The 27,978-nt window shown below is 46.4% G+C and overlaps 1 protein-coding gene and 1 long non-coding RNA gene across 2 annotated transcripts in view; one reads left to right on the plus strand and one right to left on the minus strand.

Moving 5' to 3' along the window:
- Window positions 1–27,928, plus strand: LOC127000044 (potassium voltage-gated channel protein Shal-like). Its single transcript, XM_050863452.1, has 5 exons — window positions 1–188; window positions 4,479–4,667; window positions 15,327–15,482; window positions 17,558–17,599; window positions 25,772–27,928. Exons 1-5 carry the CDS (start codon window positions 36–38, stop codon window positions 26,129–26,131), a joined length of 900 nt encoding a protein of 299 aa, XP_050719409.1. The 5' UTR covers window positions 1–35; the 3' UTR covers window positions 26,132–27,928.
- The window catches only part of LOC127000045 (uncharacterized), a 33,723-nt gene continuing 6,975 nt past the window's right edge, over window positions 1,231–27,978 (minus strand). The window contains exons 2-3 of the long non-coding RNA XR_007753761.1: window positions 14,720–14,851; window positions 1,231–2,810 (exon numbers count right to left, since the gene is read on the minus strand). This is a non-coding gene — a long non-coding RNA (uncharacterized LOC127000045). The remainder of the gene's footprint in view (window positions 2,811–14,719; window positions 14,852–27,978) is intronic.

The following is a 27,978-nucleotide window of genomic DNA, read 5'->3' on the forward strand; positions in this document are numbered from 1 at the left end:
ACTTTCCTCTTCTCCTTCCCCTCAGATACGGTGACATGGTTCCTCACACGCCCACGGGTAAGATAGTGGGCGGCGTGTGTTCGCTGTCCGGCGTGCTTGTGATCGCCCTGCCTGTGCCTGTCATCGTGTCCAACTTCTCGAGGATCTACCACCAGAACCAGCGAGCGGACAAGAGAAAAGCACAGAAGGTAATGCGTCGAGGAGTAACAGTTTTCTTTGAACCATCCCCATCACGCGACCTTTTTTTTATAGTGTGTCCGTTTCCGTATCGTAAGTGTCACATTCTCATAATTTTTTTAACTTTTTTTTTAACTTTCTTCTCTCTTCCGTGTTCATTTTTTTTTCTTCAAACGCCAAGGATTCTTTTTTTTCTTTTCCGTTTCTTTTAATCAGCCTCTTTGTCTAGCGTCCATTTACTATAGGTCATAAGCGTCCAGTATATGTTATAGATTTTTCATTCTTAAACGTGTGTGTGTGTGTGTGTGTGTGTGTGTGTGTGTGTGTGTTTTTCTGAAGCATCACGCTCTCACTCTTGTCTCCCTCATGCTCTCTAAAGTAGGTTATTATTTCATTACTTATACGTATGTAGTCTCCCTTCGTTCCTCCCTTTAATCACATCCTTTATCTGTATCCATTCCTTTAATTATTCATACGTTTCCTTAATTTGTCCCTCCTTACCCTTGCCTCCTACTTCCTTTATTTTGATCGTTATCGCTGTCATAAAATCATCACCTATAATAACGTGTCTACATATACTAATTAACAGCTTATTTTCAGGTCCCTCACTCTGGAACTTCAGAGGACTAGACATAATTACCTTTTTCCGAGACATACGTGAAGGTAGTCTGTTTAGGATAGCTTGACTGATCTGCTACTTAAGACTTTTTCAATGATTTAGTTAGTTATTTCAGGAATCACTTTTTTTTTCTGTAGATTAGGTTCCATTGTCTTTCCTCTTCCTTCATGAACGGAGTCTCCTGTTTGACCCAATGACTAGCAGTGATTTCCCCGAAGATAATTACGAGGAGTTGTCTTTTAGAACTTCTTTCTCTTGGGGACAGTATTTCTCTCTCTCTCTCTCTCTCTCTCTCTCTCTCTCTCTCTCTCTCTCTCTCTCTCTCTCTCTCTCTCTCTCTCTCTCTCTCTCTCTCTCTCTCTCTCTCTCTCTCTCTCTCTCTCTCTCTCTCTCTCTCTCTCTCTCTCTCTCTCTCTCTCTCTCTCTCTCCCCGCACCTAATATTTTTTGCTTCCACGTCTTAATGCTCTCGGATAAGGTCGTCAGCTCAGGTCAGGCCAGGTCAGGTGGTCACTCAGCTGGAGAGAGTCTCAGTCGGTCAGGCAGGTGGATGAGTGTGAGGGGAAGAAAGAAAAGACGGTAGAAAGACACTCAGGGCTCAACAACGACAAGGCCAAAAGCAGTGTCAGTGGTATGTCGTGAGAGAGGAATGGGGGCCAGACGGTGTACTTTAGATACGCAGACATGCATACACACCTCATCCCGCCATGCCTTGTGCGCTGTGACGTGCCGCGAGGGTGTGCAGACAAAGGTTCTCGGGGTGTGCGAGCGTTGCCTTCCGTCACGGCGTGTGTGCATGTACTCGTTCACAGGAAGGAGTAATAACCCACTTACGTATGGACTTGATAACCAGGCACGCCTCTCCATCAGCCGCTGTGTGTGTCTTGTGCAGCGTGGCGTGAATATCAGCTGCACATTCAGGGCGGAAAGTAGTGTTTGATTCCTGTCCGCCTACCATTCGCTGTCTCTGGAGTCTCATGTTGATGCCTCGCGTGCAAGCCTGTCGATACAGACCATAACTAACAGAAAGTAACACGACTCTTCCATGAAATGAGTCTTAAATTGAAGCTCGCCTTGGTGTAGCTCTGTCTGGTAATAGCCTCGGTTATTCATAGCTCGAGGCAAGGAGGGGAATCAAAGACTTTTTATCTTCTTTTTTTTTTTTTCTTGCAAATTCAAATGCTTCATGATTCCACAACTGATGAAGGCTGGCTACTCGGTCAGCCATACACGATCACTGCACCTAAGATCTATACGCAATCCCTCTCCGGTACATCGCTAGGCCAATGAGAACACAAGAGAAATGATTGAATACCAGGCGGCGGGAGGCACACAGGTCTTCGTACTGCCAGGAGGGTTAAAATTAGTCCTGAGGGAAATGCCTGAACTAATACATGGTTGGATACTACAGTGGAGGAAGGGGGAAGGAAGGCTCGTGCTGGACATCACCGCTCTGCACCAGAGTATACCTGTAACACACGTCCCCAACACATGCATGCCCACCACGTCCAGTCACAGTCACCCACCCAGTCAGCCCACCGGTCACTGGACACCTACGCCACTCATCAGACTCATGCGTTTCTTCACCCTCAACACACCACCTGCACGCCTTCTACTCTCAATCGCCACCCACACCACCCACGCTACGCCTGTTCCCACGCACCCCCACGCCCTCGCTCCAGCACTAGCCGCCCCCTCCCCCCAATCTCCTCCCAATCGCTCAGCAATCAAGGGACGCTCAGAAATGATGTTTATTGGCGAGTTTCTCAGCGTAAAGTCATGGACCAGGGCGCCGCTTAATCCTGAGTTATATAAGCAAGAACGTGATGGAAATGGAGATTCCAGGGATGAAGTATAGACCGCCTCGCCCCACACAGTTTTCCACAGAAGTTCCGAAGTGAATCATGGCCGGTGTGCATGACTTGGGCGGCCTCGAGCCATGAGTGAGGGGCGAACGGCGGTGCATGACGAAGCGGCAAACACGATTCCATGGCTTCCTCTTTTTAATCTTAGCTCTGTCGTGGAATGAAGGAAGGGGTTACAGTTGTGAATATATTAAGTCTGTTATTTCGTTGTAATATCACCTCGACATGGAATCTGTAAAAAAAAAGAGTTGATGCAAGACACATGGGCGTCTCCTTCGTTTATTTTGTTTCCTTCTTCCGTGTCTATCCACCCTGGGGCAAGCACTGGTCGCCCTCAACCTGGCATCCTCAATAAATCAATCCATGTAATTTCTAAACTGCATTCCAGTGTACATAATTCATGTATATAAGTTTGTGTATATATTTTTAACGCAACATTTTTGTTTACCTAAAGAAATCTTAAAGCGTTTATTTTCACCTAAATGATCTTCCCGTCTTTTTGCATGTGTATTTAAAACTTCATTATTTTACGTTTGTGATAAGGCGACGCTTCTGAGAGCCTGCGCGTGTTGGGAGGGAGGGAGTTGACTGGCCAAGTGTGTATGTGTGTAATTCACCACGGCCTGATCACGAGTTGGACTCGCTTTCACCAGCAGTGTGTGTGTGTGTGTGTGTGTGTGTGTGTGTGTGTGTGCGTGCGTGTGCGTATGTGCGTGCAGGCAGGCAGGCGCGTGTGCCTCGTACCGCTGCAGCACAGACTGGTGACTCTCCCAGCTGTCCTTTTAGTCGAAGGCTTCCCAAGCACTCTGTATATTCTTGGACATCACTTCTTTTCATCGTATAATTTTCCATCTTTTGTCTGCCATAAAAATGCTGAGTTAAAAAGTTTGTGTCATTGTTTCAAATTACTTTTTTAATTGCAGGTTTTAGAAACTATCATGTAGAAGACTAACTTAAAAATTCATTACACAATAAAACTGACAAACTTTATAATGGAATTCATGGCAATACAAGAACCTCGGGTTTGCGTCTTGTAATGTTGTAGGCAAGCTGAGCTGTTTCCCTTCCCTCTGCAGACACATACAAATGTTCCTTCCTCGCTTGGTCTTAGTACAGTCTTCCAGTATTTTTATTAGTGCTAGACGCATAACCTTATGATGCGGTTTTTATCTCCCTGTAGTTCCAGGCCTCTAGCGTGTACCCTATCCTTAGTGTGAGCGTAACCCTACCTCCCGCGGCCCACTTCTCCTCTCCTCTCACCACATTGACAACACTCAACCTTTCTTTCCCAGCGCGCACTGCTGAAGCGAGAGGAGCAACAGGCGAGTTTAGTTTCTTTTGGGAAAAATGATGAAGGAGGAGTAGATGGAATACAAGTAGAGACAAGAGAGAGAGAGAAACGTAGTCAACAGTTGGACATAACTGGCCTCCACACACACATACACACACCTGCTGCACCTCTCTCTCTCTCTCTCACTCCCCTTCACGACGCTGCTGAACTACTCATAGACATTAGATTGCTTCATGTGAATGAGAATGCGTATGAGAGTCGCTATTCTTGCTACGTACGAAATTACGATGTCGGGTCCCGGCAAGCTGGCAGCCCACACAGTACTGCTGCCGCTGGTGCCCTGACAGCTTACATCACTTGATTCGCCTGCTACTGTCTTATCTTCAGCATCTTCGTTTAGCTTATTCCCAATTCTTCCCGTGACAAGAATCAAAACCCCATGCCATGATGCTCATTATCAATCATCTGAAATAGTTCCCCCGCCTGCCGACATCTCCTAACACAATCTCCCCTTGCCCCCCACGCAGAAGGCACGTCTAGCCCGCATCAGGATCGCCAAGGCGTCTTCCGGCGCGGCGTTCGTCACCAAGAAGAAGGCGGCTGAGGCGCGGCTGGCGGCCCAGGAGAGCGGCCTCGAGATGGACGAGTTCACCAAAGAGGAGGACATCTTTGAGATGCAGCACCACCACCTCCTGCGCTGCCTCGAGAAGACAACGGTTAGTGAGCGGTCAACGTGGGTGGTAGCCGCTGCCACGCTCGGTGACCAAACCATTAACTTAAGTGTCGAAGATAATGTGTAATCTAGGAATTGTCTCTGGTACTGCCGGTGTGTCGGGCGAGTAGGACAGGTGAGTGTAAACGTTATTACCAGGGAACGAGGCGACCTGGAGCGTGAGTATCCTAGTTCCCAACTATTACCTGCTCCACATGTCTCACTTGTGTGTGTACTCCATCGATACTAACTACGTGATTATACTTAATGTTCTTTTCATCTGTACATGTTCTTCTCTGAACACACGTTATGCTGGCATTTACTTACACCAAAGATGCTTATGATACCTCGTTATTGATTTTCAGAAAACTCATTAATGTTTACAACGTTGATTAATGAATTTTCAGGAAACTTTTGTGGCGAAACTATTGATCAATCCTGTTTTTATGCTAACTGTTTGGTCATTTACAATTGGAGTAGGATAATGGGTCTTCGAGGACATAAGCTCTTCTTCATTTTCTCCATTTTGCTATTATTAAAACCATTTTTCAGTGCAGCTTGATAGTATTCTTTTCGACTTTATGGCAGAACTTCTCCACCTTATTAATAAGCTGACGTGACTGTAACACGCTGAAAACGATGTCGAGGAAAGCCATCCCGACTCTACCCCTCTTCTTCTTCCTTCTCCTTATCGTCCTCTTCCGCTTCCCTTACCCCACGTCTCCGTCTCCTCACCCACTCATCAAAAAAGGGAGGAAAAGCACGGTCAAAACTTGTCTCCTCCATCTCTCGTCGCAGGTGTCGTCCTCCTATTGCTTCTCCTTACGCCGCTCATCACTCACCCGCTTCTTCCTCCCTGTCAAACTTCCCCTCCTACCCTTTCCTTCCTCCCCTCACCCTCCCTCCTCCTCCTCCCCTCCGTCATAAGATCAATGTTTATAGTTTAACTCATCGCTCGAGTGGAGTCTTTATTTGGGTCGCATTTGTCATCTCCTTGTCTTCCCTCCGCTCCTTGCCTTCCTCTCTTTCGTCTCCCTCTAATCCATCTTGCCTCCTTCCTCTTTCTTTCTCATTTCTCCATTTCCTCGCGTCTCATTTCTTGTCTTTATCTCACTCCCTCTCTTCTCATTAATTTATTCCCAGATCTTCCTTTACGGCTTCCCTTCTTCACTTATTTTCTTCTTTTTCCTCATATTTCTTCCCTTTTCCTTCCTCATCATCTCCTTCCTTTCCCCTTTACTCCCCATCCTGCTTTTCCTTTCTCTTCTCCCACAAAGCATCGCTCCATTCCTCTTCTTTCTTTCCTCCTTCCAATATATCCCCCGTTGTCCTCCCCCCCCTTCCCTCCCTTCCTTTCCCTCTCCCTCGCTCCCTCCCTCCCAGCTAACCTCTCTTCGTAATAACGTAATTATCATCGGAGCAGCGCTATATACTCTAAGGTTAATGAACGATCTCAGCTCCTGTGTTATATTCTAATTATCACTGTTGGTCCAGCCTTCTTGGAGATAATGAAGCGTCGACTTAATGCCACCCTGGACCTTATACCTCTACCCCCTCCTCTTTCTTAACCTTCACTTTCTCCTCCTCCTCCTCCTCCTCCTCGGCCTTTTCCTCCTCCTCCTCAAGCATTGCAGAAGAAAATTATCTGTGTTTGGTATTTGTTAATGATCCGAGGTGGGCGTTAATCAGGTGTTGTTATGCCACCTATCTTGTTATTTCATCTCGTTTACAGTCTATGTCGGTCTCTATTCCTTCTATGCTTCACTGACTCCCCTCTCATGCCGTCTTCAACTGGCTCCTTAATGTCTTCCTTACCATTTAATTCTGCTCCCCGTTTTTCTTCTCTTTCTTTTTCTCTTTCACTTAATCCAACCTAACCAACGTTGCCAGATTGTCGTACTCAGCCTCCTATGTTTGCCAATTTCCGACCCAAAAACTGCCTCCTCGACCCCAATAACTGCCTTCATATAAAGTTATCGTTAAAATGGTTAATTATTGGGGTTTTATGGCAATAGCTATGGGTCAGAAACCGATAAATACGAGGCTCTGAGTACGATAATCTGGCAACGGTGAATCTAACCTAACTAGACGATCATACACTTTAAATAATCCTTCCGTATATATATCTCATAGTTAACTGAGCAAAAGTAACTGATTAAAGGCACTTCAACATACACATTAAGGTATGAAACCGTTTATATTTCTGTCAGTCTTCCGAAATTCACTACACGAACTCCTGCCAATTCAGCGCACGAAAATACTGCATATGTTGTACAGGAATGACGCACAATGGAAAAGGTAAATAAATGTTGCGAACTGATGAAATTTATCTCGTGCAGGACGTGGCGCAATTTTATTCTGATACTGCCGTGTTGAGTTCTGTGGCGTGGCTGCATCGCGCTCTCTTTACCGAATATGCGTTTTCAGCGAAGAGAGAAATAGAGAGAGATGCATAAAACAGCGGGAGACATGCATTTACTGAGAGGTGAAATTTTAGTGCATATAAAAGAACACGGGGGATAAATCTACAGAGACGGGAAGAGCGCATAAAACAGCATAAAAGGTGAAGTTACTGGGAGCCGAAAGACGCCTTAAACATCACCCAGACAAAGAGACACCAAAATCCTGGAGCCGCGGCGAGGACAAGCAGTGCTACCAAAGCGAGGCCGCGGCGCCGCTCTCACCAGCATCTGCAGCAAGAGACGGCGGCGAGGAAGGGAGGAAAAGAGGCAGGCGGGAGAGCGGCAGGCGGAGGGTTGCACAATGAGGCAGTCTTGTTATCTCTATGAGAGGAGAGCCGACTTCCCTTTAAACGATGTTGACTATAGAGGCAAAACTCCGAGGTAAGTTTTCAAAGGCTTTCAGAACTCAGGTGCACCCCCTCACTCTCGCTCTCTTTCTCCTTTCCTCCTCTCCCTCCCGTCTTCTCTCCTTTACCGCCATGTCAAGCCTTCCCGCCATCCCTCCCTGCCTCGTTCTTCATCGTACGCGGAACTGGATGGCTGCGGGCGAGGCATGTGTTGCTGCGTGACGCCCCGAAAGACTCTCCTCGTCATTAATAAGTTGATTACTCAGATCCCGCGGAGATTACACGGTGAGGGGCGACGGGAAGGAGCGTAAAAAGGTGAGTTGAGACACTACTCCCTGGGCGGCACGTCACAGTGACTGATGCCCTGCCAAGATGGGAGGGCGCGGCGGCTAAACACGCTGATCTTGTGATGTGCTCAGCTCCCCGCGCTTAGTGTCACTTTGAATGGCAAGATCTTCAAAATGGACTCCATCAGCCCCACTCACCCGCGACAGACGGTGGCACACGTCTTGATAAGCATCACAGAGGTAGTTTTAATAGTGCACGCTGCAACGAAAGGAGAGAGGACGTGAGGCTCTTGATCTAAGGTTCCTGTGCTCGAGTCTCCACTGAGGTATCGTTAAGTAGAAACTCATTCCGTTAATCCTCAAAAGTCAATGAAACCTCAACTTTCAGGCCACTAGGAAGCTAAACCCGGCAAAAAAACAAAAAAACATACATAGCACACACTGTCTAGAACCAATAAGGCGATTCAAAGCGTCAAGGTCATACAATTGGCGAAGAGAAAACAGAGGGGAAAAAAAGAGGGCAAACGGTGAGCAAACACAACCTCGCCATCCACATTAATCTGGCTCCACTGTACGAAAATCCGCCATTATTCTCCTGCTATTTCTAGGAGAGCAAAATGAGAAAGAGAAAAAAAACTCCGTCGTCCGTATTCAGACTTTTCTCTCGTAATGAACACTTGGGAAAACTTGAGTGAGGTAAATCTGGCTCGTCGAATAAGTAAGGTTCGTTCATGCCGTGTTTGTTCGCTCCCTGACGGACTGACTGGCTTCTTGAGGCTTGACGGAACAAAAATAAGCTCGGCTACCTGCACTCCCTCCTTCACTCCATCCCTCCCTCGACCCTCACTCTTGGGTAACACAGTTGTTGTGCGGCCATACACGTACTTTCCTAAAAGAGCTATCACGTATTTCCCTTGAGTTATACATAAGAAGAGAACAAAAATCAAGCAGAAGACAAGCTCACCCCTCACCTTTTCATATAGACTCATTAAGATGAATGTCCTTATAATATTCTTTTTTTCATTAAATTGCAAAAAAATAAACGTTTCTGGCCTTACTTTCATTGTGGCCCTCCGAAGAATTGGTCTAAATGGAGTGAACTTAACCTGAATGAACGTGACAGGCCAAAATAAATTTCTCTCTTGTCTTCATCAACATTGTAAAGGAATATGAAATTACTGTCGGTTGAAATTATTTTATATGAACTAATTTTCTTTTTGATATCACAACAGCAGTATGTTTCCATGCATAACTCAAGTGATATTTCATATTATAGATTCGTGCTCTACGAGCGTTCGCCGAAAACACAACTTACAGGAGTATTCATCTAACATATTTTACTAGTTCTGCTTCCGTAGCAACCAACACGCGGGGCCGAACAGTTTCCAAGGAACAGAGACTAACAACAGATGGAGGGAGACGGACACACCAAGAGAGTCCCACTGACCTACTTTTTCCCCTTGTTATCACAGGACTTTACCTTGGCCAACCGCGGGGAGTAGGAAAGGAGGTGAGGGGGATAAGGGGATAAGTGGATGGATGAGATGGCGTGCTGGAGGACAGGGGAAGTAGAGGTGGAAGGCAAAGGGTGAGAGTTAGGGGAGGAGATGTGAAGGGATGGAGATAAAGGAGAATAAAACGGAGCTATCAGTGTGTGTGTGTGTGTGTGTGTGTGTGTGTGTGTGTGTGTGTGTGTGTGTGTGTGTGTGTGTGTGTGTGTGTGTGTGTGTGTGTGTGTGTGTGTGTGTGTGTGTGTGTGTGTGTGTGTGTGTGTGTGTGTGTGAGAGAGAGAGAGAGAGAGAGAGAGAGAGAGAGAGAGAGAGAGAGAGAGAGAGAGAGAGAGAGAGAGAGAGAGAGAGAGAGAGAGAGAGAGAGAGAGAGAGAGAGAGAGAGAGAGAGAGAGAGAGAGAGAGAGAGAGAGAGAGAGAGAGAGAGAGAGAGAGAGAGAGAGTGAGAGAGCGAGCGAGAGAGAGAGAGAGAGAGAGAGAGAGAGAGAGAGAGAGAGAGAGAGAGAGAGAGAGAGAGAGGAAGTTTCGTTTAGTCGGCGCAACATCTGTGGTCATATGCCGGAGAGACTGAAGGGGAAGGAATTATAGAAGGGACAGATTTCAGGAGACGGGACACAACCCCGATTAATACCCAGCCCATTCACTGCTGGGTGGACAGGGGCGTAGGGTATCGGAAAAGCTGCCCAAATTTTTCCACCTGCCCGGGAATCGATCCTGGCTCTTTGGTTGTGAGCCGAGTATGCTAACCACTGCACCACGAAGCCCCCTGAAAAGAGAGAGAGAGAGAGAGAGAGAGAGAGAGAGAGAGAGAGAGAGAGAGAGAGAGAGAGAGAGAGAGAGAGAGAGAGAGAGAGAGAGAGAGAGAGAGAGAGAGAGAGAGAGAGAGAGAGAGAGAGAGAGAGAGAGAGAGAGAGAGAGAGAGAGAGAGAGAGAGAGAGAGAGAGAGAGAGAGAGAGAGAGAGAGAGAGAGAGAGAGAGAGAGAGAGAGAGAGAGAGAGAGAGAGAGAGAGAGAGAGAGAGAGAGAGAGAGAGAGAGAGAGAGAGAGAGAGAGAATGAATTCACATTGATATTCGAATCGCTTCCAAGTGATTTGATCCTCAGTAAACGGCTATTGGTCGGTTGGCCTTGTCTCTCTCTCTCTCTCTCTCTCTCTCACACACCCAAAACGATAATTTTAATCAGCCATGTATAATCATTTCTCCGCATCACAAACAATTCACAAAGCACACATTAATATCAATCTCTCACGGCAGAAAAATGCAAATATTATCTAAAATAAGCAATAAATAAAATATACAAGATAGATTAAACGTTAAGCTTTAGTATGGCTCAGTTATCGACATTAGTTAATATCTGTCCTTTTGTTTATAAGCTTTTTTTTCACAAGTCAACTGGACTTCCCCTATTCCAGTATAGTATTCGTAAGTGCCATTTCCAGAAGTACTTTATGAATATTCCACGCGAACGAACTGCTATTTTTTGATAAGCGAGAGTACTCCATCACAGCTTTTATCTTTAACGTAAAAAAGTTAATGTTTCCGTTCGATGCAGTACGCTTTTCAAAACTAAATTGGCCGTGAACGAGTAACACTTTTATTCGTAACGTCAAACTAAATGAAGGCTTTTATTTAGGCGTACATACATGACATCTAAACAAATACTGAATCAACAATGTATCTCTCTTTTTAATCATTCATCACTTCGACACGGACGGACGAGTTACAACTTGCCTCTTCCCACCACAACAAACCGTCGACGTGAAGCTCCTGTAAGAACGACTGCACATATTTTCCCTCTCTTCATCCATCAATCCCAGCCTCTCTCTTCTTCTTCTTCTTCTTCTTCTCTCTCTCTCTCTCTCTCTCTCTCTCTCTCTCTCTCTCTCTCTCTCTCTCTCTCTCTCTCTCTCTCTCTCTCTCTCTCTCTCTCTCTCTCTCTCTCTCTCGTCTCATCCGCTGACCTCCACCCAAATATTTACCAGCCTGAGCCGCCAATGACATGGTTTGGAAGTGGAGGAAGTAGGGTGGATGGGGTGGATATGAGTGAGTGCCCCCGTCCTTGACCTCTTCCTCCTCCTATCCCTACTTCTCCTCCTTTTCCCCCTCCTCCTCTTCCTCATTTTCCTTCTTTTCCTCCTTTTCTTCTACCTTATCCCTTTTCTCGAGGACTACTACTACTACTACTACTACTACTACTACTACTACTATTCGTTAATATTCTTTCTATCCCTTTCCCTGTGTCTGTTTCTGTTTGTTTCTGTTTCTTCTTTCGTCTCTCTCTCTCTCTCTCTCTCTCTCTCTCTCTCTCTCTCTCTCTCTCTCTCTCTCTCTCTCTCTCTCTCTCTCTCTCTCTAATAACACGTAAAGCCTCGCTCCGCCATGCACGTCGTGATAAACAGGCTGCAGCACAATCCATATTAAAAGTTAAGCTCTTAATGCGACGTTAGTGAACAGCTGCTCTGGGTAAGGCTCCTATATTGCGCTGCGTCTCGTGAGCTGGATCCTGATTGGCTATGATGGGCGAATAGAACAAATTGGAGGCTTAAATATGCTTCTTCTTCCTATCCTTTCTTGGTTTATCGATTAGGTTGTTAAATGATGTATGTTCCTATCCTTTTTAACTTTTTTTCTATCCGTCCATCTATCAATCTATCTAACTTTATATATCTAACAAGCTATTTTCATGTATTTAACAAGGGCAAAGTATTTTCAGACACTCCGGTTTTCCCCTTCATTCATTAATCATGGAGTAGTTCAGCATACCCACTCCTACCTTTATATTTTCTTCCTCTCACCCTGCATCAAATTGTGTTCATTAGAAAAAAAGCAAACGTAAATGAACGCAACGTAACTTAACAGCAAAACATAACTTAAAACACTCCTTATCAAACACTCGTATATGCCTGAAATCTGATGGTCACCAGAAAAATTAACTGTATGGAATCAGGGAGGTCCATAACAACCCTCAATATGATCCCTAACACGCAAGGGAGGGAAGGATGATGGAGGTTGACCTATTTGACTAAACGTTCCTGCTCCCTCTATTACCTCTCCCTCTCAAACGCCTCCCCCTTCACTAAACGTTCCTCCCCCCCCCCTCCCTTGCTCGTCCACCAATAGCTGCTCTTCCTCACCAAGCTCTCCCTCTGACCTCCCGCCACCCCAGCACCGCCGCCTATTACCCAGCAACTGCAGCGATAATAAAAGAGAAATAGGAGGCAGGAATCTATTCTACGCCTCCCACCACCACTGTGCACCGCGCACAGGGTACGGTACCGCTCACAGGTAGACACGCAACAGTGATCACGCGTTTGGTCTGTTGTGTTAGTATAAGTCATTCACATAAATTTTCCATGGGCTTTCAAAACACCTCCTCCCCTGTCCCCCTCTCCCCCGCCACACACAAACACACATACATACACATATACGCAAAACGTTTAGTCTGTTGTATACAATTATCATTTCCATCAGTTTTTGTTGCGGTCTCAATATACACACACACACACACACACACACGCACACGCACACGCGCGCACACACACACACACACACACACACACACACACACACACACTGGCCAATCAGATAAAATTAAAATACGAAACAAGAATAAAAAAAACTATAATCACCAATATTTTTTCTGTAATTCAGGCAAAAAACAAAACATTAACGGACCCAGTAACGACAGACGAACGAGCAGGTTACAACACACACACAATACAATATTTTTTTTCTCCTTCCCTTCCGTGTTACCGATCGCATAACATTACTGGTTGGCGTTGCGGCGATGACCAACTATTGTTTTTGTTTTATATATACACAAAAAGTGGCGTGTTGTCATCAGAGAAAGCTGAGTTAGGTGCATTTAGGAGATTGCTACCGTGAAAATCATGATACAGTGCTGGTGTTTGTGATGGGAAAGAAGGTGCAGTGTGCAAGGTGTAGTGTCTCTTTGGTTGTGACCTGTGGTAGACTGGTGTATGGTGGTCATGGTGGTGGTTGACGAACTGGTGGTGGAAGTGAGAGTGGTGGATATTGATGGTTGTGGTAACTCTATTGGTGATGGAGGGAAAAGTGGTGTGGATATTTCTGCATGCTTATTTTAGGACGAGGTTATGGTGATCTTTGCCCTTGAGGTGAAGGTGACAGACTATGGGCGTGATGAAGTGGTACTGTGAGTGCAAGTAAGGCTGGTAACACTGCGCTTGGTGGTGGGGTTGTGGTGACCTGCGATCATGACTAATCTCGTGGTGGGTCATCGTGGTGAAGATGATTGTGGGGGCTGCAGGTGACGGTGAAGGTGCTACGGTTGGTGAGTGTGTGGTGGTGGTGGTGATGGTACTGAGTGTGTCTTGGGTGTGGTTGTGAGTAGCTATGGTGAGTGTGGCGGCACTGGTGACTAAAATGGTGACAGTTGTGGTTGTAGTTGTTTGTGGTGGTTGTGGTGGTGGCGTGTTGGACAGTGCAGAGGTGCGACGGTACTGACTACGGCCCCCGCAGTAATAACCTGGCAGGTGCGGGAGCAGGAGAAGGAGGAGGAGGGGGAGGAGGAAGAGGAGGAGGAGGAGGAGGAGGAGGAGGAGGAGGAGGAGGAGGAGGAGGAGGAGGAGGAGGAGGAGGAGGAGGAGGAGGAGGAGGAGCAGGAAGAAGAGGAGGAGGAGGAGCAGGAAGAAGAGGAGGAGGAGGAGGAGGAGGAGGAGGAGGAGGAGGAGGAGGAGGAGGAGGAGGAGGAGGAGGAGGAGGAGGAGGAGGAGGAGGAAGAGGAGGAGGAGGAGGAGGAGGAGGACGAGGGAGAAAAAAAAATTAAGTGAAAATAAAATGAAAGAGGAAAATTATTGGGGAAGAAGAAGGAATAAGTAGAGAGAAGCAGGAACAGGAGCAAGAAAAGAAGGAAGGAGAGGGAAGAAGAGCAGGAGGAGCAGCAGAAGGAGCAGCAGAAGGAGAAGCAGAAGGAGAAGCAAAAGGAAGGAAAGAAGAGGTAGCGTGTGGGGATTTAGAAGAGTCTAGTCACACACACACACACACACGCACACACACACTATATCGATCGTGTGTGAAGGACTCGTGGAAGGAAGAGGAGGAGGAGGAGGAGGAAGGGAAGGAGGAGGAGAAAGAAGAAGGAGGAGGAGAGAAGGAGGAGGACTGGGAAGGAGGAGGAATGGGAGGGGGAGGAAGGAGAGGAGGATGAAGGAGAAGGGGGAAAGGGAGGAAAAGGAGAAAGAGGAGGAGGAAGAAGACGAAGGAGAGGGGATGGAGAAGAGTCACGTTCGGAGACGCCTGCCAGACTTGGGCCGTGAGGGCAGCCTTGAAGGAACTCCCGGACCCTAAAAATGCCCCTTCACGTGTTCATAACCGGACAAGGACAGTCGTGGACCTACCCAGTTTGAGAACACCCTTGTAACTACCCGCCGCCAACGCCGGGCAGTGTATGTGTGACCCGGACTTGAATTACCTGAGGCTCCTGCTCCTTCATGTTGGAGGTTAATTCCCCGGCTTGCAGGTTTAGTTGAGTTTTGCTGACGCCGCCTTTGTGTGGAATATATTGTGACTCTCGGACCAGGAAGCGCCGCCGCCACGCCGCACGCTGCAAGGAGAGAGAAAACACTCCTTACTATCACATTCGGGAAGTTTCCAGCACTGCAAGAATTGAATAGTTTTGTTGAAAAAAATCTGCACTTGTATTCTTTTAGCAAATTACTTTTCCTCTGTTTTTTCCAGGTGCTGATGCAGGTGAATGTAACTAGGCATAAGTTCTTTAATGTTTTTTTTTCTTTACAATGCAACACTAATCTTCCTAAAACAGAGAAGACTACATTTTTAAGGCTTGTGCACATTTCTACTCTGGAAAAATACAAGGAGCACATTACTCGCAGTCTGGATTGTTGTTTTATTTCTATTTTACAGTGATGTGTTCATAATCTAAATACTTATTCATCATTTTGCATCCAGAGCATTATCCTCATTACTTATTCGTCATGACTGTGTCTGTGTGTTCCTTTTATTAATGTCTCCCTAAGTTTTCCTCCCCCCCGCCGCCCTGACGCCTCTCCCTCCCGTAGGACCGAGAGTTCGTGGAGCTGGAGGTGCCGTACAATGGACAGCCCAACAGGCCGGGCAGCGCATCGCCTCCCCAGAGTCGGAGCCCCTCGCTTTCCAGCCACACCAACTTCACCATTACCTGCTGTGGCCGAAGGTTTGGGGGAAAGTCATACCAGGTGGGCAAAAAGGCATGAGGCAGACCTGTCCTTACCTAGCAGTCACAATCACGATGCTGAGTTGTCCAGTCGATTTCTAAGGCAAAATTTTCAGACAAATCCGTTTGCGAGGTTTCAAAAGCTACATATATTTTTCGACTTACGGACCTCAAAATTCTGATCCGCATGGCATTCTAAACTCATTTGATTATAACTGCTGATCTTGATTACTAAATTGCTGACTTCTGTTAGTGATTACCGAACATAGGCTGTGTTGATCATTCTCAGGAAGCGTGGTCGGAAGGCAAACTGTACCCCGCGGAAAAATGCACACACACACACACACACACACACACACACACACACACACACACACACACACACACACACACACACACACACACACCACACACACACACACACACACACACACACACACACACACACACACACACACACACACACACACACACACACACACACACACACACACACACACACACACACACACACACACACACACACACACACACACACACACACACACACACACACACACACACACACACACACACACACACACACACACACACACACACACACACACACACACACACACACACACACACACACACACACACACACACACACACACACAGAAAAACAAACTCGACAAAAAACTAAATCATGAAACAAAGGTGTGTGCAATAATACAATTCTGACCACTGACAATGTTACTCGCGCTGACAAATTGCACACGCACACACACACACACACACACATACACGCACACGAAAGCTGAATATCTACACACACACACACATACACACGCAAAACAAAGCCTGAACAAGCAGAGACAAGAACAAAGAGTGCGTATAGAGAGAGAAAAAAACGAGAGCTTATAACACGAGACGAGAACCAGAGGGAGCCCACGGGAACATCACGACATATTCCATGATTGAAGGAACATGAAGTCACACAGGGCAACGGCGTGCTGGAGGCGGCGGCAGAGTTAGGTCACGCACACACACACACACACACACACACACACACACACACACACACACACACACACACACACTCACACACCGGTGGAGAGGCAGGCAAGCAGGCAGGTAATGAAGCAAGCAGGTAGTCAGGCATGTAGGTGAGTAGGAAGGCAGATACAGCAGGCAAATAAACAGGCACCTAGACTGCTCCTGTACTAGTATATTCCTCACGCTGCCTATACAAGAGAACACTTCTGAATAAGGTAGCAAAGAAAGGAGATGAAGGTGAGGAAAAGAATAGTAGATGCGTCTCCCTTTACATAACTTTTCCTTACAGCTAAAGAGGAAAAACAAAAACAAAAAAATATTGAAGAAATCAGCATGCCTCTCCCCCCCCCCCCCCCAAAAAAAAAGGATGTAGATGATGTCAAAATACTATCAGTTTTATTAAGAGAAGTGCCTTCTTACTCCCCTCTTCAAAACGTTAACTAACCTAACCTAACCTAACCTAAGTCAAAGGAAAGAGGAAATACAAGCGAAGGAACTAAAAAGGGACCAGAGTAACAACCCCCACAGCCAAACCCGCAGTCCCTTTCTCCTCTAAAAACAAAAGAAAAGTGTGGCGGGTTAGCGTGTTTCATAACTCGACTCAAGGTCACAACCGAGTCTGCTCAAGCTATTTAATAATCCTCAGTCACGTGGTTCTGACCCTCCACCTTTCCTCCCTCCCTTCCTTCCCCCTTATCTGCTGCCTGCCTCCCTCAATCGCCCCCCGTCACACACACACACACACACACACACACACACACACACACACACACACACACACACACACACACACACACACACACACAAGGACAGGGTGACATAATAAACACCTTCCTTCCTCTGATTCTGGCTCGTGATGACCGGGTTTAGGCAAGGCCGTGACTCACTTTTTTCACGCTCAAGGAAGAAGCATTATGTTGTGCACGAGCTGAAGACATGCTCATGATATCCACTGGTTAATATTGCTGCTAATGTCATTACTCTTGAATGATTGTTATTATTTCTGTCCAAAGTAATTTCAGTGAATGTCGACCTTGATGCCTCTCATATCCCCTCCAGGGCTGCTCATACCTGCTCCCCTTAAGAGTGTCCTTCCCCTGGGTAAGTGCGAGGAGGCCCTAGCGACGCTGTGTCACTCACTAGTCGTTCACCCAAGCAAGGCACCTCTGTTGATGCTGCACTAACTAAATAGCCAACTAAACCACTGTAATTATCGAGACACCTATAAACGTTCACACCTACCATCGCTAAACATGTCACACCTGTCATCGTAAACGTTCACGCCTTCATCACGTAATCAATGTTGTATGTTCACCGTGATTCGTGTTCTTAGAATCATAAGCAGCAGCAGCAGCAGCGTCGTTGTGGCACTGACGGGCGTGTGCCGGCACCAACACCACCACCACCACCACCACCACCTCCACCACGTGCGTGTTGCTCTGTGGCTCACGACGCACCGAGGCCTTGTGTGTGTGTGTGTGTGGGCAAAGGGTCACGAAGGTTTGTGTGAGTAAATGAAGAGAGACATAAAAAAGCAGGTTTGTGTTCGTGTTCCATGTGTATGGGTTACGTGTACAGAGCTTACAGAGATTAGTGCCCGCGCTGAGTGAAGACGGAGTGATTTAGACAACTTGGTATACATGCTCCTCAAGGTACACAAGTTTTTATTTGCGCCTTAGAGAAAGTGACATTCTAAATACAGCAACATGCAACAACAACATTCATAATACTGTGTGGCTTTAGAGAAGCAAACTTATCGAATCCTAAGGCTAGTAACGAATGAGGAATACGAAGAAAAATCAACCTCTTCTGAGCCTGCTGGATGAACAGACAAGAGTTTGCTGCTCTAACGAACAAACTAAGATGTTAAACACGGACGGAGCGCCAAGGCCACGCCGACTCGGGCTTTTCATTAGCCCAGCGGGGAATGTGGAGGCAAACAAAAGGGAAACACGGCCCGAGTGGGTAAATATGAGTAGCAGTTCTTCGTTGCCGTACCCCTTCCCGGCCCTCCGTCCCAGCCCTCCTACTCCCGCTACACACCCGACCTCTTACTTCAGTCCCCTCTTTATACTTTTCCATCCTTTCTCTTTCTGTTTTTCCACTGACTTATCGTTTCTCCTTTTCACTGTCCACGGGAAGTAAACTAATTTGAATAATCATATCTCCTCTTTCTCGTTTCCCATTCATCTCTCTCCCTTTCCTTCATCTCCCTGTCTCTCATTTGTAATCTTTCCAATTTTCTCACCCTCGTTTCAAAGTAAATATGATTTCACTATCCCATCCCTTACAATATCGCCTTCTCCAACCTAAGTCTCTTGTTTCCTTCCATTCTCTCTCGTCCCTCTCGATCCCTCCGGCCACGGGCCATCACCTTTAGGCCAGATGGATGCCGAGGCGCACAGGTGTCTCTGACTTCGGTATCGAGGGGCTGTAATTAACCTGACGAACGTGAAATATATGCGACCGAGAGGCTTCGAATGCTACCCGGTAATTACAACTTCACGCTTTGTTTCAATCAGCTAAATTACCTCGTACAGCAGCCAAGTGACGGGGCACGTAAATCAGGAATGAAACACAGGCCGCCTGGGTGAGGACAGGAGTTATTACCCCGCCTTATGCTGTCACCTTCACCACCACACACCTTCATGGGAACGCTTAACACTAGGGCATTACGTTTCAAGCAAAGCATACAGAAACATCTAACGCACTAGCTCGACCGCATAATTATTTAGACGAAAGTTTCCTGTCACTAAACTAGACTGCTTCGTAGGATGAAAACTGGAAGACAACTCTCAAAACAGAACAGAACAGAACAGAACGAAACAGAACACACACACACACACACACACACACACACACACACACACACACACACACACACACACACACACACAGAATGCCAAGTAAACCATGCTTCCTGTAGAGTGTTCCAATGAGGTCCAATCATCAAAAATCAAATTAAAACCAACGGAATAATATATAAAAATACCCCCAAAAAACAATCAACTAATCACTCAACCACAGACTATCGGCTACAAAAAGTAAACAAATCAAAGAAGAGAAAAAAAGGCAACCGACTGACAACTCTTATCGTGATGATGTTCCACGTGTTCGGATAACAAGCCCCGAGTGGCGTCCCTGTGTTAGAGTAACGAGAAGGTGCAAACCGAGGGCAGGAGCAGTGGGAGGCAGAGTGCGGATGACTTGTGACTCCCGGAGGTGGTGCAACAAACGGCTGACACACAAGCTCCCCACCACAAGGCACCGGCCCCCCGCCCCCCTACCACCCAAACAACCAATCAACCAACCAGTCAGGGTCTTCACTCATGCCATTTGCACACTGAAGTTGTCTATCTATATATATTTTTGGAAATTGACTCCGTAATTTACCACTACTAGACTATCAAGCAAGAGAAATTTAGTGTCTTTTGCAAATGCATGGCTATGAGAAACATCTACTATCTCGATAAGCTCCTTCGTCAAGCTCACTCACCACTGCTCACTTGTGATGTCTTTTTTCGTGATTTTTTCAAGCCCCCCCCCACGCAACTTTCCCCAGTATTTTTGATCCCCAAAGCCTTACTGATAGAACGTGTCTTCGAACCTTTGTCGGGCGTCCCTTATCCAGCAGAGATGAGGAGCCCCAGACCCAGAGACACGAGGGGAAAACTGCTACCAACAGCCTTAGTCTTATAGTGCTGGCAGCTTTCTCACCCCTCCCCCTCACAGTCCCCTCAAGAGCCTCGAAGATGTCCCCCTTGCCCTGTCACGCACTCTTCAGGCTCTCACTTCATCGTGTTTGTTATTATTGTTACCACCACTCGCCCACTCTTACCACTACCACCACCACTACCACTACCACCTGCCGCCGCTGCCGCAGTCACCACCACCACCACTTCACGCGTTCTTGGGCCGTCACTCTTTTTTGCCTTTTTCACACCACTGTCGGCCTTTTTTTCTGAAGCCACAGTTGCATTTTTTTACATCACTCGCTCACTGTTATTGGCCTTCTTGAATCTGTCAGCACCCCCCTCCACCCCCGCCACCCCCACCACCTAAAGAGTTTGTTGTGGTCACCTGTTACTCTGTATTTGTCACGTCTGGCTTCTGAGCCGCCCGCCTCACGGACATCTCCGCTCTCTCTCCTTCACTCTTTCGCCCTCAGTTTCGCCAAAGCCTTCACTGCTCCCCCTTCAGTTAGGCAAATCAGCATCAGAACTAACCGTTATACTTTTCTCTGTCTTTTGGAGTTTTAATCTAGTACTAGAGATTGTTATTTTCTTTAGTTATAGGCTAATTTGTGTACTTTAATGGCTTCGATTACTTATGTCTTAGATAGATATTTTTTCCTTAAGTTTAGTCTGATTACCTCCATAAGCTAAGTCCTGGAAGATATATACATCTCTCTTTTCAGCTTTTTTCAGAAAATGTACACTTTCCAGAACCCTGGCCTAGCGTGTGTGTGTAGGCGTTGGTCATGTCATGTTGTTTGAGCTGTGAAGGGTTCAGGCTGACGCGACCCTCCCTGGCCTTGAGACAGTTCGCTGACTACCAAACTGTGCCTAAAGCATTTTGGGTCCTGCAGGAGGGAACAATTTTGGATTCACTTTACTCACAAATCAGATACCTTAAGAACACCAACATTCAAACTAATGTAAAGATGAATAACATGAAGATACTTTTAAGTTCACAGAAGCATGGCCCATTTTAGGTTCTTTTACCGATGCTTTTGTGTTTGGTAAGCACTTTGATTTGCTTCGCTGGGATTTTCAAAAGCCTAAGCCCCCCCCTCTCCCCAAGGCCTCGTCGGTGGCCAGTAGAGAGCAGCTCCCGCAGCCCTCGCCCCCCGAATGTGTCGAGTCCCCGCCTCATGGTTAGGTCCTCACAACGACCCATATTCTCGAAAATTGTTAGGAGAGACTAGAATAAGACCATGGCGCCGCAAAATAGAGGTTCCTTGTGCCCTCTTGTGTTTCCACGGCAGAGTCACGGAATTTCTTTGATAATTATTCCCAACATCAGAAGGACTCAGATTATGAATTTATTTGAATCATAGAATTAGTTTTAGGTTCTATGACACACTGTAGCTAAAAATATCCCTACAGCCCAGCCTTACTTTTGTCCTACTAGCAAAGTGTCTGGTGATACCATTAGATTTTTTATGATCACTTTATCACCAAAATTATCATAAGTGTGCATCCAACATAATGCAATACTCTAAGTAACACTGCTGAGATACCCGATCATCTGCTGCTATGAACCCAAATAGTCAGGGTCTGGAAAGTGAACCATTGCGTAAGCACTACCATGAAATAATCCTTGTTAGGCGTAGAGATAAGACATAACATTGAAATTAATAGTATGTAATGTGTCAGGTCAACAATGTTTGTGTGAAAGCGAATTGCACACGAAAAAAAATATATGCTTCAAAGTCAAAAGAAATTATCCCATGGGTCAATAACGCAAAATTCCTTAAATAACTGAGCTCTAATAGATAAATTAATGTATGGAACTTAAACTAATCGCTGTTCACAGAAATCTTGTTGACCTTAGTCTCCCATCTGAGACTGTTCGGCGTAGGATAGGTTAGTTGATGTAAAACTTGGCAGTGGAGTCACACCACAGGCACAGACACAGCACAGAATTTGAGCGAAAAACTCTCCCCAGCTTGATTCCTACAAGTTCATGCCCGGCAAATGCCAGTCAGTAAGAGTCCAGAAAATCCCCACCCCTTGAGATCTTTCACGTCAGTCAGCTTAGAAAACTATATAGAAAAATGAAAACTGAAAACTCAAGAAAGTCCCATGAGTCCCCTTCCCTTGAGATCGAGTATACGAGTCAGTTTAGTCACCCTAGTGGAATGTTGAAGCGTTTGAGAGTTGCAACCAATAACAAGATGGAGCTCTACTTTCCCTCCCCCTGTCACTCTTCTGGAACTTTCCTCAGTTACACCTCATGACAGCCCGTTAATGCTCGGCCCCGGAGCAGACAGAACCTGATGGCAAGTGGAGTTATGGGTTACGTGCACTCGTAAAGGCAACAGCTTTTTTATGGCCTCCCTGCACACAATAAAATGTTCCCGGAGGAACCACATCAGTTTTTAGAAACATAAAGTTTGCCCACCACACAAACGGAGAATACTAACAGGCAGCTGTCTGGCGAGGTGCTGGAGGGAATGGTGTGGGTGGAGAGGCTGTGGCTCTGCCTGACTGCCTTCCATCTCAGCTTCCATCGTTCCAGCCACGGTTCCGTCGCTGCTGCTGTTGTATTTCCGGTTCACAACACCCCCAGTCACTGCTTTGTGAATTATTCCAACCGTACATGGCTCCACTTTGAATCAAGTGTGCACTGTCAGTTTGTTTTAAATTATGTCTGATTTGTGCGTGCTTTTCCCAAAACCATATTAAAGCTACTCACACACCTTGCCAAGATTACAACACAAGCTGACTGACAGACTGACAAAAAACAAGTCATGATAAAAACCCAAGAGACAATAAATAGGTCACTAACACCAATACCCTGCCACGAATCCCCTCCGTCAGTCAGTCAGTTTTATCCTAGATGTAGCGATCACATAATGATTTTTTTACTGTGTTTTCTCCAAACTTTTTAACTGTCACTATCTTCAACTCCTCTTATTTCCATTGTAGGCTGTAGACCCTAAGTTGGTTCAGTCCCCTTAAGCCCTCACAAGACGGCGTGCTAGGCGTCGCACACATGGTAACTCTCTCGATTCAGTCTTCCTCGCTAGATAGTGCATGACTGGCTAACATTGCTTATGGCACAGCGTTGGTTAGCCCCCAACCACGTAGTGACCTCCGCCCCCCCTGGCCCCCGGCAACCTTGACCAGCAGTACTAGAGAAGTAGTAGAAGCAGTAGAAGTAGTAGTAGTAGTAGTAGTAGTAGTAGTAGTAGTAGTAGTAGTAGTAGTAGTAGTAGTAGTAGTAGTAGTAGTGTAGTAGTAGTAGTAGTAGTAGTAGTAGTAGTAGTAGTAGTAGTAGTAGTAGTAGTAGTAGTAGTAGTAGTAGTAGCAGCAGCAGCAGCTGTAGTAGTAGTAGTAGTAGTAGTAGTAGTAGTAGTAGTAGTAGTAGTAGTAGTAGTAGTAGTAGTAGTAGTAGTAGTAGTAGTAGTGGTAGTAGTAGTAGTAGTGGTAGTAGTAGTAGTAGTAGTAGTAGTAGTAGTAGTAGTAGTAGTAGTAGTAGTGGTAGTAGTAGTAGTAGTAGTAGTAGTAGTAGTAGTAGTAGTAGTAGTAGTAGTAGTAGTAGTAGTAGTAGTAGTAGTAGTAGTAGTAGTAGTAGTAGTAGTAGCAGTAGTGGTAGTAGTGGTAGTAGTAGTAGTAGTAGTAGTCACAAGTGAAGAAGCAAAGACAATAGTCTTGACAGTTAGATCTGTAGCATCATTCTCTTCGATTATGTTTCATTATGTTGAACGGAAGCGAGTCATTCTTTCACTTGGTTTGGTTTGTGCATTACTTCTTTTATTTATTTTTTGAGTTTAGTGTGAACGGCGCTGATCATGTCTTATTTACCGCTGCTTTTCTCCGCGACGATCCTTTCGTTCGTAGCCTTGCAAGAAACAGAGTGACCTCCACTCAGCTTCACGCAATGAAAAACAGTCGCCGGCTGTGTAACGGAGTAAACAAAATGACGGACGAGCATTCAGATCACTGTCAAGAGTAAGTAAATCGAGTGCATTTTATTTACATTTTCTATTTGATCCCGACATTTCACGGGCTTAAAGTGGCTTGTTTGTCTTCGTTGAGGTGTCACAGGCCATTCACGTGCGCGAGAAGAGATGCTGCGGTATTGCTGGAATCTCGGATTTTTGGGCCCCACAGCGAGGGCACCCAGTGCTGGCTCCTCGGCCTTGCATCTCCCCAAAGCGTGATTCCCGGACCACCAACCCGTGGGATTCTGGCCTTCACCGTCAGTAGTATGTCTCTCGAGTCACATCCACGTGACAAGGAGGCTGGGTGGCAATGAGGTTGTGAGCGTGACTCACGCAAGTCGCAGGTGAGGAGTAACACTTGGTGTAATCCTCCCCTAAGAAGAGGTCCCTAGCCTGCTTAGCACAGGGGAGTCGGGACAGCCATGGGGTTCACGCCGCGGGGCAGGTAGTGCAGGCAGGCAGGGGAGCCAGACGTGTTGCTGACCTGTGCCGGTCGTCGCACGAAGGGAGATCAAGATGACGACTGAACGGAAAAAAAATGAATGTTGGCGTTCTTAAAGTTTAGTTTTACCATCGCGATGACTTGCTGTTTCAAAATTATTATATGTAATGACAGTCATTTTTCAGCAATTAAATGCACTGTATTTCTCTGCACATTTTGTTTTAGTTTTTAATTTCACGATTATTAAATTCTAATGATGATGATCTTACAAATTGTATTTAAGTGTTGCCGTCAACGGTGTTGAGTCCTAAATATATGAAATATATCACCATATCTATATTTTACGCTTTACGTTTAGTTTTCTTTGGTTTCCTGCCGCCGTGTGTCCTGCATGCAGGTGCCTGCCAGGCTTGATACCTTGGTTGAGGGAGCACAGCTTCACCTCCTCTGCCGCCCTTCTTCTTGTCTTCCAGTCAACTTTTATTTCATCGTGCTTGCTTTTTTTGTACAAAACACTAACTTAACCATTTCAAACTCCTTCCCGGTCTTTGGTTCTGCCTGTGTGGAATACCTCTTCCTCCGGTAGGCTTTGGTAGCCCTCTCACTAGCCTGAGAGTACTTCTGTAGGCACGAGTAGGATGGTATTTCAGTCTAAATTCAAGCTAGCCTTGGCAACGTTGAATGACTCTCTGGGAACAGTAGAAGTTCAACTGCTGTAGAACTGTAGACATCTTGGCCTTCGTATGCCCTCTACACAAAAAAATATTATGAAAGTTTTACTTCTTTTGCAGTTATAACTGATGTACTACATCAATGACCTCATCTAAGTTATAACAGCATGGTACAAATTATTAATGTTTCAACTGAAAGAAAAGTATTTACAGAGGCTTATATAATTTACATCCAAAGTGCTATTGCTTGTGCATGATCTTCTTCCTACATATCTAGTCCTACTGTGTTCTCTTAGTCTTAAGGAAAAGTTAAAGTAGCATGAAGGATGGTGATATAATGTGGTATATGAGTCAAGTCATTTATCTTGTCTGGTTCAGTCTTGAAGTGATCAGCAGCGGGCGCCGAGCATGAGCTGTCTCACCCCGGCCGGCCTCGCACCTTCGCCCTCTGCGGCGGCGCCTAAGTCCTCACCCTTTCTATTTTGCAGCGTAAAGGCGGCGGCGCCGGCTCAGAACGCGGATATGACGAGGAACTGAATGAAATCCACGTCCGGGACACGACGCTGCTGAACACGACAGTGTCGGACAGAAGCGGGTGGGGGCTGCTAAACCAACCGGGTCTTCCTACTCACCCCCCCTCCATTCCCACCGTCGCCACCTCGGGCAGCCCGGGCGCTGCTGCTCCCAGCGTGGTGGCGGTCAGCAAACCCAACTCTACAACCACCGTCACCACGGCCATCGTCAACCTCCCTACGCCGTCACCCAACGGGGAAGGTGACCTCCCTGCCGGTTCCGTTGGGTCGTCCTCCCCCGCCAATCAGGGCGTGCTGAGGATATCGTCTCTCTAAACACTGATGCATCATAAAACTGTGGACACTCTGTGACATGAGCGATATCCTGAACTCAAACAGTTTAGTGCCACGGCGGGGCAAGGCAGAGGGACTGACCGCTCGCTGCGGACCGGCAATGCCATTTCCGGACCAACAACAGCCTCTTGCGGCTCACTCTTGTAGTGGTGACAAAATAACTTGAGCGTCGCGGCGGTCAGGGCCAAACAACCTACTCAAGGAATGTATCTAATGGAAATAAGAAACATTGTGTTTTTTACCATTCATCCTCGAATCTTTCAGGAAAAGGTGGGTCGTAGTCCACCAAACATGTCACCACCGTCAGCCTAACGCGGCCCAGGGCCTGAGGGGTGCGTGGGTCATGCCTCCAGGGGTACCTGAGTACACCTGGCACAGGGCAGGGCGACCAGCACCTGCCCGCTCCTCCCCGCCAGACGCGCTGCTTCTCTGCTCGCTTGCCGTTCCTAACCAGGGCCAGACGGCGCCCTAGTCCGCCCCGCCCCCAGGACCCTCCTCCACCGCGTTTATTGTTAGCAATTTGGTCTCGCTCTTCACCTGGCCTTCCACCTGGCCGGGCCGCGGACGGACCGGGGCGCCGCCGGCCACCTAGAGAAGGAGGGATGAACAAGCCGCCGTAGGGTAGCAGTGTACATAATTTAGGGAATCTATGTAATCTTCGGGTTTATTGTGTACTTTTGCACTATATTTTATTACTTTAATTACTATTGTAATTTATGATAGTGTATCTAGCGTCCTTGTTATATACTCCCAAGTCTAATACAATTTTTTGTTCGGGATGTGTGGAATTTTCAAAGAAATTTTTTCGAAAAAATATTCAGTGATATTCAGAGTGTACCTAAAAAGAAAACGGTAGGAATGAAACAGATGAAATTTAAACTAATTGTTAAGTAATTATAAATATATATATATATATATATATATATATATATATATATATATATATATATATATATATATATATATATATATATATATATATATATATATATATATAGATGTTTGACGAGTATATGATGAACGTGTGCATGAGGAACGTCCAGGAATATGTCCAGAAGAGTGGGTGGGTGTGTCTGGGTGAGAGGGAGAGCATGTGTGGGGCCTGCCGCGCTGCGTGACGGGTGGTGGTCCGTGCTGCCGCGGCCGTAGAGAGTGTGGGCAACGAGGCTCAGGAATCTGCCACGTGCTTGACCAGGGAGTCGTGTCGGGCGTGAGGACGGAATGACTGTGGGAGTGTGTATTGAGGGCATGAGTGGTGTGGAGGGTTGGTGCAAGGTGGTGTGTGTGTGGACCTGTGATGAAACGCAAGGCGGCGGATGAGATGGTGTGAGTGGAGTGAGGCGAAGGCGCGACCAAGAGCTGTAATGAGAATATGAAGTGGAGGGAAAAATGAGATAGGTGAGAAGGTAGATGAAGGTAAAATGAAGCGAGATAACAGGACAAAGATAATTACGAGTCAGATTTAGTGTGAAAGGTGTCCCGGTGATGTGGCCGTGATGTGGCGAGGCTGTCTGAAGAGTGAGAGAGGAAAAGAGAATGAGAGGAAGAAAGAGAGAGAAACGACAGATAAATAGGGCATAGTAGGACACGAGGCAGAGCAGGCGCAGTGAAATCCAGACTAAGGGGAGATCCTAAAATAATAATAAGATAACAAAAATAGCAACCACAAAATCACCAACATAGAAGATAATAATGATAACGAAAACAATAACACTCCCAAAAAAAAAAGGAAAATTCAGGTAAAATTTTCTTCAGGTAATACAAACATAACTTATCATGCCCCCCCCCCCTCATCATCCCCTCCACGCCGCCCCCCCCTCCACACCCCT

Source organism: Eriocheir sinensis, chromosome 17, assembly GCF_024679095.1.
Source record: "Eriocheir sinensis breed Jianghai 21 chromosome 17, ASM2467909v1, whole genome shotgun sequence".
Lineage (NCBI taxonomy): Eukaryota > Metazoa > Arthropoda > Malacostraca > Decapoda > Varunidae > Eriocheir > Eriocheir sinensis.